The following is a 14,264-nucleotide window of genomic DNA, read 5'->3' on the forward strand; positions in this document are numbered from 1 at the left end:
TGGCTCTCAACACAAAGATATGGGGATATGGGGGGGCAAAAAAAGAAAACTTTCCCAAAGCTTAAATCCTTTAAACATAAGATACAAAAACAAATCCAAAGCATTCCCTCACTACTGTCTATTGCACACACAAGCATTTTTATTAGTTGTCCCCATCTTACAATGCTAAAACCCTCAACAAACACATGCAAAACCAGAATGATTCCAACATATGCCTACATACCTCAGCACTTCCCGAAACTCTTTCAGTTGGTTATCGGGCACTTCTGTCCTTATAGCTTCCAGCCATTCAGGCATGATACACTCCCACACCGACTGGTTTATCACATTGTATGGAATCAAGCAAAGGATTCGGTTCAGCCCTTCTTTTAGCTGGGTTACAGCACTACATGATTTGTCCCAGTATCCACCAACCTGTGGGCATTTCAAAAAATCATACTGATGAACTATTGTAAATGCAGGTCCACCAATGAGGGGAGAGAATGATGCATCTGACTCCATGTTTTCAGAAGGCTAATTTATTACTTGATTATACTATATTATATTAAAGAATACTATACTGTACTAAAGAATAGAGAAAAGATACTTATTGAATGCTAAAAAGATAATAATGAGAACTCGTGACTCTTTCCAGAGTCCTGACACAGCTTGGCCCTAATTGGCCAAAGAGTCAAAACATCTCACACTGGAGTCCAATCAAGCAATCACCTGTGGGTAAACAATCGCCAAACACATTCCACATAAGCACAACACAGGACAAGCAAATGAGATAACAATTGTTTTTTCTCTGAGGCCTCTCTCGCTGCCTTTAAGCTTCCCAGGAGAAAAAACCCTGGGCGAAGGAATTTTTTCAGAGAATGTGAATGCCACAATGAACAACATTTCTAGTCCCTGTAACTTGCTCACTATCACAAATTCGCTCAGTGTGTTGCAGCCAGGAAATTTTTGGAGGTGATCATTAATAACTTCAAGGCAGAATTTAGAATTCAACCATGGAGCTGCATTGTTTTTTCCTCTTTAATTTTATTGACTGTCCACAAAAGCCTTGTCCAAGACTTAAATGAAGTTTGCTCACTTCCAGGCCATGATTCAGTGTACTATTATTTATAATTCTCAAAAAGGGACAGATTTATTTGGTCAAACTTGCACCATCAATTTTTGGCTCTGGGCAACTTGTTACAGTACCGGGTCTTTATTCTGAAAAATTTGGTCTGTACAAGGTGTTCTTTCATGGGTGTTAGTTTAGGGTTTTTTAAAGAAAGGTTCTCAGTGATGGCAGCAAAAAAATATGCTTCTAAGTATTAAAGTAATTGGCATACAGAGATTAATTATTCTAACTGACCTCGGCTCACATCTGCTGTTCCTGACTAATGGCTCTAGAGATGCCTGCTGTTTTGGCAGCAATTACTGGTTATCTCAGCCAGCAAACTATTTTTCCTTCATTCATCACAGCTAATTTCATGGCTATTTGTCTTCATGTTCTAGTGAAGTCTTGCAAATCTGGCAAGTTTTTGGTCTAGTCTTAAGTATTGCCGTAGGGGGTAACAAAACTCAAAAGACGGGTTGTATCCAAGAAAAAAATCTGCAAGAGATTACAGCATGAGGTTCAGTCCTCCCTTCTCCCCTTAACCTCAAAGCCATGGTCTCTTTTGTTCAGTTTCTAACATTGGAAGCATCCATCCACCTCTCAAACTGCCCCAGCTGACCTACAAGCCTCCCAGCAGCAATGGTAACTGAGTAAAACACATCCATGTTGGTCTGCACATGTACAGCAAATCCCATGCATTACATCATGAAAAACCCACAATGTACAGTTCATGTCTGATGATGTAATACATCACATGAAGTCTTTATGGCTCTTCCAAGTCTAGCCACTTAATTTTAGGAAACAAGCCCAACATGTCCTCTGGACATTTTACATGAGAGTCTCAGAAAGTTTTACAAAAGCATGATTAAGTGGCAAGTTCTGTTTCATAACTAATGGACAGAAAGAATGACTCTTTTTAGAAGAGGCTGCACCAATGGTTGCACTTAGGCACTCTGAATAACCTTTCAGGTACATCTCTCTCTCTCCATTAGCTACAAGGCAAACCATGTCAGACTGGGATCTTAATTAATCACTCAAATTAGGCCTCTGAACTTAGCATCAGTATTCCCCAAATTTCCTTCAGTTACAATTGTGTGATTTCATAAACCTTAATTCACAGCTTCAGAGATGAAGTATGCAAAGAGCAAAGAAACATCGCTAAAGGACAGGCTTATACCTGGGAGTAGGCAAATGATACCTTTTAGCAAAGACAAGTTTGGGTACTTCAGCAGCATAATGAAAATGTGCTGCTATCAAAAATGTACAATATCTTTCAATACCTATAATATTCTTTCAACCTGCCTTCAGGTCAGTGTAAATAATGCCTACTTTCTAACACAGTAAAACTAAAAATGCTGTGAAAAGGAAAAATTCCCAATTTCCACTGCTCCCTCTACCACTGAGATTTCTTTGTCATGTCAGAGCGGGGAAAGAAAAGATGGCTTAAGACCTTAATTTCTGTAGCAAAAAAGGGAGCCTTCAGATAAATCGTTCTTACCCTGGCAAACTCCATTGGCTTTGGCAGGAGGCACATAACCATGACATCAAACCGGACATCACAAACGGTCTTCAGCCACTTAGTAACAAACTGGGGCTTCAGCTTCTCAACCAGGCTACCAACTTCATCATCCATCATGTAAGCTGTGGAGTGAAACCACTGGAACACCATGCTGACCAGCCTTGCTAAACTCTCTGTGGGTGTATTCTCACTGGGAGTGCAAAGGCTCACCTGGAAGATAGAAACACGAACCAAATTTCACTTCTAGAATTAAAGGTGGGAATTTTTTTGTCTACTATATTTTGCATATTCTCAGAGTTATGAGGATGCAGATTACATAGGAGATAAATTAGATGATCAGTTTTAAGTAGAGGTTGGTACAGGACAATTGACAAAACATTTCCTAACCAGAAAACAATAAAATGGAAAAAAAAACCCCAGGCACTGAATTTTTTGTTTACTTTCAACACTGAAAAAAAAATCAGTATAGAGTGCTTTGACAAACTTTTTGGTTTGAACTTTAAAATTACCTTTAATTTCAGAAGGTACTGTAAATCTAGTAAAATATATGTATACATACACACACATATATAAGATTTACCAGGTAAAAAGACAAGTCAAATCAAGAACTTCAAAAATTCAGGAAGAAAATGACTGCCTAATGTAATAAGTGAACTTTACTTTGCAGAAAAATTCCCATCTTGAATTTTTGTCCTCATTTGGGGCATGAATATGAGTTTTAAGTCCTCAGAAATTTCCACAAAATGATTGACATTTGTCACCCCTTCTCCAAACTCTAAAATGACACCTGGACTGTAAAGATGTTACAAATCTGAGACCAAGTTTCTATCCCTGCTCACAGGCCAGCACACTGCTAAGCCCTTAATTACCTGATGTTTGAGCTCTTGGTACCCTCTGGCTACAGGAGACAAAGTTCAAGTCAGGTTGCTGCACTGAATGCAAAGAATGGCTGACAGGAGAATTGAGAAGCTCCTTTAACCACCTCTCAGCTATTCATTGTCAGTTCCTAGTGAAAGCTGCACTCTCAGCACATGGCAACCTGAAACTGGTGACCACTGCCTGGCAGTGAGTGAACAATGGATATCTGGGAAAAAAATTACAGCTGTCCTTCCCAGAGAAACCAGAACCCATTTTAATGTTTTTCCTCCACAACTTTTCTTGAGATGAGGCAGCCACCAACCCTCTTGACAATTTAAAGTACAGTCTTGTACTTCATTGCAGGTTGAGCTCAGGTGTTTTCTTCCTTGTGCTTGGCTCAGTTGAGCATTAACTCAAAGGCATTAACTCAACCAGCAGCCTTTTTAAAAAGAACTCTTGACCCCTTATCCAGTTTCTGCATGAAAGATAGTCATTTTGTGGAGGAAAACAGCAACCCAAGATTTCTCACAACTTGTGTGGTCACCTCTGTCAATACCCACTAAAGAGACATCAAGAGATTTCAAAGGAATAGAATGGAGACAATGAGTTCCTCCTCCCCACCACAGAAAGGTACACTTTGCATGTCAGGGATGAGGCATGCACAGTGAAACATAACCTGTTCTGTTTGCACTTAATTCTACTTCTGGAAATATAGAGCTTCAGTCTTTATAAAACATCATTTAATACAGAATAGATGCACATGGCACAAAAAAATAATATATAGATGTCTTTAATTCTAAAACAACATTAAACAACAAAACACACAAGAGGTCAGCAGAATATAAAGTTTATTCATGTAGTTCCTTGAAACTGCAGAGCAGCTCTTTTGGCACTATGGAACTCCACACCTACTTCCCTGCCATCCAGAGATCCCATCTCTGTTTAGACAATGGATGAGGGGTCCTGCTATTTTGTACACCTGTCACTGGGTGACTGGAGAGCCCCTGAGAGGAAAGGGGACTTGGAAGGAGCCTGAAAGAATTCTCCTTAAGGAGAATTGCAGAATGCAGTTTCTGAGGATCTATGAGGCTGCAGCCTGGCCTGCTCATGAACTAGCCAGCAGCAGTCCTGCTGTTTTGGAATAATCTCTAGTAGTTGCTGTAGGGGTAGAACCCAAGGCTTCATTCTGCCAATGCACACCCGGTGAGTGGAGTAGACTGACTGACACAACTTGATCAAGCTGACTGCAGGAAGGAACAACATCCCACTAAGAATCCTCCTGCCTATTCAGAGGTAAGAGAGAAAGCTCTGCTTCCAGAAAGTGATGTTGAAAGCTGGAAGGGGGAAAATAGATTTTCAGGGGACTGCCTTTTAAAGTTAAAATAATGGCACTCACCAGGGGGCACTTGTGAACAGAAGCAAAGGGAAGTCAATTAAAAAACTAAGAGTGAATAATTCTGTTATACACTTTGTAGCAGACTCAGAGGCAGTCAAGCAGCTCCACCCAAACTAGTTATGAAATTTCCAAGTCTGACAGCTTCACAGGACAAATTCTTGCTTACAATACAGAGTAAGTCTCCAACTAAAGCCAAGAAGTGAGGAAAAAAAATAGAGGCAAAACAGACTTCAGAAAGTAAAGGGGAGGCAACCAAGAAGAGAGAAGAAAGCAAGAATTTCTTACCAGGAACCATATTCCAAACTGGCTCAGGAGACGTTGGTCGTGCTTGTCATCATCTTTATTATCAAAGTCTGTGTTGTCCAGGGAGTGATGGGAAGAGGAGAGGCCCATCTGCCTCCTTCGATTGAGTTCATGCTCCCTCTGCTCTGCATGAAACTCTGCTTCTTTCAGCAGGCTATGAAAAAAGCTTGTGGTCAGTGAATGCACCTTTCCTGCAGTGGATACAGGTATCTAATCAAGAGTAACTAGATGTTAAACCATATGATGTCATCTCTTTCCTGAAACAAAATAACATCAAATCCTAGGCTGACTACCTCATCAGGACAACACTCACAGAATCACGAGGTTGGAAGAGGCCTCTAAGATCATCAAGAAAAACCTATGCCCTAACACCTCAACCAGACTATAGCACCAAGTGCCATGTCCAGTCTTTTTTAAACACATCCAGAGATGGTGGTTCTACCACTTCCCTGGGAAGAGCATTTATTATTCTTTCAGAGAAAAGTTTTCTCCTAATATCCAACCTATACCTTCCCTGACGTAGCTTGAGGCTGTGTCCTCTGGTTCTGTCAGCTGCTGCCCGGTGGAAGAGACCAACCTCCACCTGCCTACAGCCTCCCTTCAGGAAGTTGCAGAGAGCAATAAGGGCACCTCTGAGCCTCCTCTTCTCCAGGCTAAACAACTCCAGCTCCTTCAAACGTTCCTCACAGGGCTTGTGTTCCAAGCCCCTCACCAGCCTCGTTGCCTCCTCTGGACATGCTCAAGCATCTCAAGGTCCTTCCCAGACTGAGGGGCCAGAGCTGGACACAGCACTCAAGGTGTGGCCTCACCAGCACCGAGTGCAGGGGAAGAACGACCTCCCTGCTCCTGCTGGCCACACCATTCCTAATGCAGGCCAGGATGCCCTTGGCCTTCCTGGCCACCAGGGCACATTGCTGCCTCATATTCAACCAGGTCCCTTTCCACCTGAACACTGGCCAGCCACACTGTCCCCAGCTGAGCCACTCTCCACTAAAGCAGCAGGAGTTCAGTGTCTGCTCCCCAATTATTCCAGTGAAACTAAAATCCACCTGTGCACAAGATCTGCAGGCAATATGCACACAAGGCCTGATCCGGCCTCACACACCCATGGCTGACGTTACCTGATGACAGCCTCCACGGTGCACACGAGCTGCAATATGGACACAAGGCTGATCCTGCTCACACACCCATGGCTGACATTACCTGATGACAGCCTCCACGGTGCACCCATACTGCAATATGGACACAAGGCCTGATCCTGCTCACACACCCATGGCTGACGTTACCTGATGACAGCCTCCACGGTGCACACGAGCTCCTCGGCGCCGCACTCGCGGGTGTTGATGGGGGGCGGCGAGGTCTGGTACAGGTGGGTTTCCGCGGCCGCCCCCAGCTCGCTGTGGTGGTTGGAGTGGCACCTCTTGCAGTAGCGCACCGGCCTGTTGCCGTGGCGGCCGCAGCAGCCCGCCGAGAAGCAGGTGACGACTGCTCTTCTGACGTGGGAGCTACAGTTCTGGAAAATAAAAAAGGGTTTGTCAGGCCACAGGTTATCGGGAAATGGAACTGAAAACGGGGATGAGAGCCAGCACCAGAGAGTTGGCTCAAGTGTTGGCAATTTCCAAAATCACTCTGTCTAAGCACAACTGTGTGCAGCCTCCTGATGCCAAACATCACTGACCTTCCAGAAAAACAAGCTCAGGACTAAATGCTGAGCCTGGACTTAAATGTCACAGTTGCTCCTTTTCTGAAACACCAAACTGAAACTTAAATCATCAACCTCAACCTCCTGACTTGGAGCAACCTCTAAATTTTACATAACAGTTCTCATAACAGCTGCTTATGCTTCAGAAAGTCTTTTTAATTTACAGGTAGCAACAGGTAGATCCTTAGGAGTGCAAAGAAAAAGGCTGCCACCATGCCACAGTTTATGCTACGTAAGGATCTGCCTTATCAAAGGAAACTGTACAAGCCTTTGAAATAAACACTGAAATTTCTGCCACCTAGCAATCCAGCCCAACAGAAAAGCTTTCTTTGCCACACGAGAACTACAATATGTTATACACTGTATCCTTTGCTATAAAAGTCTTATCAAAACACATTAGGCTGGTATGTACTGCAAGCAGATTCTTTTTGTCAGCAACCTTTTCAGAGCCAAGCATTAAAGATTTTCAGTCCATGTATTTTTAAAAATACACATTTTACAGTTTGATTTTTGCCCAATTTAGAATCAATCCAAGTCTTCAAGAACATGAGAAGATATATTAACATTTAAACTTAAAATTCATCTCTTGTTCTATCCTCTTCATAAAGCAGAGTTATAGAATACAAACAGAGCTCAACTGCATAATTGGATTGCTTTACTCATTGCCACTTAAACTAAAACCCACAACTCAAATTAACATTGCCAGTTTTAACAAAAAGAAACCTGCTGCTGCTGAATTACTTCCATCCACCAATAAATGCATTCATGGATAAATTGTGAAATTTTGGAATGGTACAAAGAAGAACGCACTATACAGTAATGGAATGACATTACACACGACATCAAATCATGCCCCATCACACAAATGGCTGAATCTTACCTTCTTCTGACATATAGCAGAAATTTCAGCTGTAAGGGGAAGGCATACAAAACATGAACACAAAGTGACCATCTTTGGGGTTTACTATGGTAGCCATGGGAAAATGAGCATCCTGCAAGGAAGTCTCTGGGCTAAACTTGTGTTTCCAGGTACTGCTGAAACCCCTAAGCCCGCATAAGTTAGGACACTGTACACTTAGGCCTATTTCTACTTTGAAATACAATAACAGCCTTGGTGCATTAAGTGTGGTGGGCTCTGCAAACCACCCACCTTCTGCTTATGCTCCTGCCTCACAGACAGACCTGTAAAAGCACACCTTGCACACACGACTGTGAGCAGGTGAGCCTACACTGCTTGTGAAAGCTCTGGTGCAGCAAAAAAGAGTAGTGAATATGGATGAACAATGCCAAAGCAGGCACCATGTCTGGCCCATATTTCAGAGAGAAATGTTTGCAGATTCAACCTGTAAGCAGTAGCTATTTGATCTGTTGCCCTGGCAACATATGATTCAGTAAGTTTAAGGGGCTGATTAAGAAGATGTGCTTCCCTTAAGTAAATAAAACATTCTTTGTCTGGGTAACATTTCAGCTAAAAGCAGACAGCAAGAAAATCTCAACTGCTTAAGAATTTTCAGTTTGCAAAGCAAAGAGACAGGCAATGTCTTCATTCTATCCCTGGAAGGGTTATTTCAGATAATATGCTGTCTGTCAACACACTTTGTCTGCATTCTAGTAGATAACAAAATATCAGGTTTTTTCACTGGCCAAAGGACAATGACTGGATCAATGACTGGATCATCAAAAAATATTTTATGTCCTTTTCTGATATTCTTTGCAGTCTCATGTTACAGATTTTAAGCCATTTTTAGAGCTTTCAAATCAGACCCAGGTTACTGGAAGAACTAGCCCCATTTTTTGGACAGCACTGTGGGACACCAGTACTTTTTAAAACCTTGGCTCCAATTGTGAATGCTTCAAGATTTGAAAATCTGTTCAATTGTTTCTGTTTTCTCATACATAGAGTTGCACAGTATTTCAGACAGAGGATTAGTCAATTCTTCATAGTACTTTAAGGACATTAAGCAGCATTAAGTACAAACTAACTTAAATTAAAAAAAAAAAAAAAAAAAAAACAACAAAAAACCTACCCAACACTTTTGAGCAGAATGCAGCAGTTCAAGTAACACAGTACGGAGAAATACCAGCATAGCTTTGTACAATTATGATTAGTTTGTACCTACCCTTAAAATATCTCTTACCTTGTGGCAGAAGAACATCAATCAACCATTCACTGTGATCCCTGTAAAAATGTATATATAATTAGATTTTTTTTTTAATACATACATATATATATACACACACACAGATTTATTTTTGCACAGAGGAAATTTAGATAAATCAATGTGGTAGGAATGCCATTATTCTGAAGTTGCTTTTTTTAAATGTAATTTTATAAATTGCAGACTGGTTTACATTACATCTCTTTATTGTGCTGTCTTACCATAAATTACCACTTCAATGATGTTGGTCACCATGTTCAAGGTTTTCAAAAATTACTTTTGAGACCTAAATTTATCAAATTAAAAGAGAGTGTCCTCTGAAAGTCTGACAGCTAAGAAATGGTAGTGAAGAATAACAGACAAATGTAGAAAAGAAACCAAAGTACCAGTACTGTTTTCTCTGTGTGTCCTTAGAAGCTATGCTTCTACCAAATTCAATTACTTTTTCCTGCAGCTTTCATTCAATGATGACTTAAAAACCTAAGTAAGATGTAATTGCTTTTCCCACAGTCAGTGTGATTTAAAGTTATCTGAAACTGAGGAGAAAAACACTCCTTTAGGTTCTGAACTACCTGTAACCTTGTCTATTTGAAGTAAGGACTGGCACTGACTGCAAGCATCAGTAGATTTTGTATACTAATGCAAACCAAAGTAGCAATGTAAAGGTAAAAAAGGCAACCAAAAATGAAAACATTATTTTATTTCAGGGTACATCCCTACCAAGTACTGGCCAATCCTGGATCAATTTCTTTGATCTCTTCTGCTTCACAGTATATCTTAGAGACTAATCTGAAATACATGTTACAAAACATTAGTGAAAGCTCTGTAAAAGAACTTTCACTGTAATGTTTGGTTTTAAATGACAACTAATGGATGAGGACAAAAAATGTTTCATAAGCATCAGCTGGTTCATTAATAAGGTTTCCCTGTCATAGTCAATGCATCTCACAGTATCTATTCTTTCAGAGATCTCAAATTAAAAGCTCTGTTTAAAGGTAGCTGCAAATGCTGATCATGTGGGGTAAATATTTGTAATCCTTATTCATATTGAGTAGCAGTGGGTTCCATATATTTCAACAAGTTTACCATATATTAATTATATGCTAATCATGGTGCAAAAAAACAAAACTCCAGAGTTCAGAACTCTGGCAATATTTATCATTTTCCAGCTCTTGGTTTACCTACCCTGCAATTCTTTGGCTGCACTCTTCACAAAGATATAGGGGAGGTGGCTTATCACCCAAAGCCACAGACAGGGATGGGTCAATGCACATCTGAAACATGGAGAAGGAAAAGGATTAACATCTCTGTTCATTGAAGCTTGCTGAAAACGTTCAACATGTTAATGCTAGGACATAAAATGTAACAGAGCTTTGATATGTGCTAAGAGCATTTCGTAATGAAAGAAAATACTCAGCATGTGGTATACAAAATCTCAAACTATTTCTAACAAAGATAGGGATGTGAGAGCCTGTAAAAAAAATAGGACATATTGCAGTACCAATATTATCCATTTCTGAAAGACAAGCATGTTTTTTTATCCACTCACATCACATATTCACTACACACTGCTACTATTTTTTCCCCAAAGAGACAGCACTTAGAGGATCCATTGTTTAGGACAAGGTAATGGAAAGGTCTAGATTTTTCTATGTCAAAAATCCAGCAAAATCTGATTTTCAGTCATCACAGCTTTCAAGTATAGAGCACAACTGCAGTGACAGAACAAAGACTCACAGTTCCCTTGGCAACATAGGTCCAGACTTTGTCTTGCATTAGCTTTTATCCTTTCACATACGTCAATTACAGAAAACAGCCACAGTTAACAGTCAGTTCCATACTCATTTGTTCAAGTGTTTTGTACTACAAAGGAAACACTGAACAGTAGTATGCATACACTACATCTCAAGCACTCTGATCACTCTTACTCCACTGGAGTGCAAGACTTTATAAATAAAGACAAATACTTCTTTGAACGTTTCTCATCTTTGTTAACCAAATCATCATCTATTTAGCCTGCATTTTTATGAGTGATGACTGATCAAAATTGGTTCTGTCAAAATTAGATTAACAGATCACTCAAAAATATTCATGTACTTAACCTGCAAAGCTTGAAACTGTACTTTTTGAATATTTTGCTCTATTGTATTATTAGCCTGGAACTAGTGACCACTACAAGATGAAGCACCTTTCAGCATTTTTCCTGTGAGAGAGGAATCATTGAGAATGACTGGAGTGGGCAGGAAGGTGATCCCCTGCAGGACTTTCAACATAAGTGCCATCATTATGTCCTATCACAGCCTGTGGAAAAGGCTCATTGCAGAACTCTGACTAAACAAATTACATTAGTATACAAATTGATGTCAGGAAAATTGGTTGTACCTACATATTTAACTAGATACAAATTAATTAATCAGTACACCTAACTGCAGTATGTTCTGGACTTGGGCTGCTGTTCTTGCCTCTGCTATCAAATTGTTCTGTGTGCCTGGTCAAAGCTTTTTTTTTTTTACTATGCCTGTAAACAGTAAATATACAATTTACCTTCCTCAAAGAGGGCTGCAGAATAGGTAAGTAAAACTTTGCTGCTATTTGCTTTAGGATACATTCCAAGCAAAGGATCATAACCAGAGTAGGTGCATTGTATGAGCTCAATCAAGATACCAAGGTGAACACGTAACTACAGAATTGAAGTAATGTTTCCAGTATACAGTAATATTTGTGCACATATTTATATACATATATGTGTGTGTTCAGGAAAACATTTACATGGATTAGCCAGGAGCCAGCTTAGAATTTTATAAAGTACTCTACAACCATCGCCATGTTTAATTTCAATAATTCCCACAGTAGTGGCAGGAAAAACCTCATCTTGCTTGAAGCAGCCAAAGAACATATTCACAAAGCTGTGGCCCCCTTGGTGCCAACAGGCTTTGCTGCTCCCTTAGCACCTGCTTTTGGTCACCTGCACACCACCACAGCTCATGGCTGGGGTGGAAGTACAACCTCCCCTGTCCCAGAGACCGGGTTTGGCCCCTAAAGCAACAGCAGTACCTTCACAGCGGGTTTGTTAATCGCATTATGGCATTCGATGTGCTGGCAGTGAATAGGATTCCAGGCTGCAAAACCAAAACATGGCTGATTAATAAATGAGAAGAGATGCTTCTATTCTTTGTGTCTAGCCATCTCAATTGAGAATAAGATCCTCTTGTACTAAGTACTATATAAATATGAGTATGATACAAATAGCCATTCCTCAGGAAGCTTAATAATTACAATAAACAACCTTGAACATACCTGCCTCCTGACTTATTTACAATATAATTAAGTGAACCATGGATTCAGTGAGAAAATGGAAAAAGTAAGACTCAGGCATTCCTGTTGCAGACTCTTCCTGATCTCAGCAGCATCTTGAAATAATTAACTATCTTTCCACTCCAGGAGCTAGATGGTAGGAGTAGCTGAGTAAATTCAGTTACTTTCCCAGGCAAAAAGAAAACACAGCTGGAACAAAGAAAAACTAGTCCAGTGACAGAAGGAGCCTTGGGTGTGTAAAGACAAGTAAACAACAAAGGAATGCTCAAATGGCATCATTTGGACACTCTGATCAAACTACTGGATGCCCCCAGGTCAAAATACCATGCAACTGCAGATAATACTCATCCCATTCTGGGATATATTAGCAAAAAACTTACATATGAGGAAAAAGGCTCAGTCTATCCAGTACTAGTAACAGTTCAAAAAGAATACTATCATGATTAGTTTACAGACCTGCTTGCATGGCAAAAGTGATGCAGAGCAGTACATGAAGAATTTTTTTTGTCTAAATAGTCAAGAAAATTTATCAACCCCTCAATGGAAGGCTTTAGAACAGATCAGACAAACTTCTACTGGGAACATAAGGGCTGCACTTGAGTTGGTCTAGGGGTCTTCTAAGGTTTCTTCCAACCCTTCATTTTCATAATTTAAAATAAAACATTCTGGTCCAGAAATTTTAAAAGTGAACAAAACCTATGTCATATGACAGAGATTACTTGAAACAGGTTGATACAGACAAGCAGGAAAAGCAATGAGTTGTTGCTGGACAGTTGCCCCTGTAGCAGCGCTATCCCATCAGTAACTCTGGGAAGTCTGGCAGACAGAGGACTTTGTACCATGAACCTACTCCAGCTGCACTCCAGACTTTGTCCCCAATTTTCATCCTATAATCAACCTTGAGAATTTATCCATTGTACTAACTGCACCTGACATCACATGACTTTTTTTGACAGTAACAGCCAGATAAGAAGTCTTAGCAACAGCAGCAGTGTTAGCAGCTGACACAACAAAAGCAACCAAAGCAATAATTGAAAGCAACATAAACCAGAACTGTTGGGAGGCCCAGGCAGCAGTTTCACAGACTATTTGTTACAAACATGGTATTTATTTCTTCTCCTATTCAGTTTTAGTTAATATTGTGAGGAAGACAACATACTTACTAGCCATGATCTGAGTTTCTATTTTTCGTGACATGTTTTGAAAATGCAGATAAATGGTTATTACATATTGCTATGAACGTACAATTTATCACACAAAAAGAGTCAAATACATCATAGAACTGTAAAAATGTGACTTTAACACTTCTCATCATTTATTTATTTTGGTCTATACAAAACCTGCTGCACTGACCTGTGTACTGAAGTCCTCTGTATTCACTGATTGCCCCAGGGGGTTTTAAATTGGGCCAATAGTGAAATAACATTTGTACTGCTGGAGGTTTAACTTGAGATGGTCCATAGGCTATTACATATAGCAAATCCTAAGGAAAGAGATGTACAAAATGTTCATTTTTGCAAGGTAATACTCCACAATTCAATATATTGTACTTCTGTTCAAAGACAGCTGAACACACAAAATTAACACATTTCATGCCCTAAGAAACTTCCTTTGTATGCTCTTAGAGACAGATTAGATGACCAACTTGAATGCTTCTGATGCTTCTCTGTTTGATCAGAGCATGCAACAGCAACCACCCATCCCACAGTGCACTAACAGAGCAAAATGAATTCTCTGTCTAGTCATGGAGGTGAGATGCAGATAAATAAACCAGATTCAGAGCAGACTCAGACAACGATACTCACAAATAGTTCTTGTAAAAGTCCAGTCCCACATGAATTGAGAAGCCTGCTCATTATTAAAATTTCCACTCACTGGAGCCACAACCACATAGTACTTAGGAAACAGAGCTCGTTTCTATAAAA

General features: G+C 40.1%; 1 protein-coding gene across 2 annotated transcripts in view; it reads right to left on the reverse strand.

Annotated features, from left to right (window-relative positions):
• The window catches only part of UNC79 (unc-79 homolog, NALCN channel complex subunit), a gene marked incomplete at both ends in the record, with an annotated part of 106,478 nt that overhangs the window by 72,713 nt on the left and 19,501 nt on the right, over positions 1-14,264 (reverse strand). For both annotated transcript variants that reach the window (XM_084208555.1, XM_084208554.1), the window contains 9 exons: positions 224-414; positions 2,586-2,816; positions 5,146-5,317; positions 6,450-6,676; positions 7,746-7,774; positions 9,004-9,044; positions 10,210-10,298; positions 12,079-12,143; positions 13,693-13,822. In XM_084208555.1, the coding sequence (XP_084064681.1) occupies positions 224-414; positions 2,586-2,816; positions 5,146-5,317; positions 6,450-6,676; positions 7,746-7,774; positions 9,004-9,044; positions 10,210-10,298; positions 12,079-12,143; positions 13,693-13,822 (1,175 nt within the window). The remainder of the gene's footprint in view (positions 1-223; positions 415-2,585; positions 2,817-5,145; positions 5,318-6,449; positions 6,677-7,745; positions 7,775-9,003; positions 9,045-10,209; positions 10,299-12,078; positions 12,144-13,692; positions 13,823-14,264) is intronic.

Source organism: Fringilla coelebs (genome assembly GCF_963513975.1).
Source record: "Fringilla coelebs genome assembly, chromosome: 6".
Lineage (NCBI taxonomy): Eukaryota > Metazoa > Chordata > Aves > Passeriformes > Fringillidae > Fringilla > Fringilla coelebs.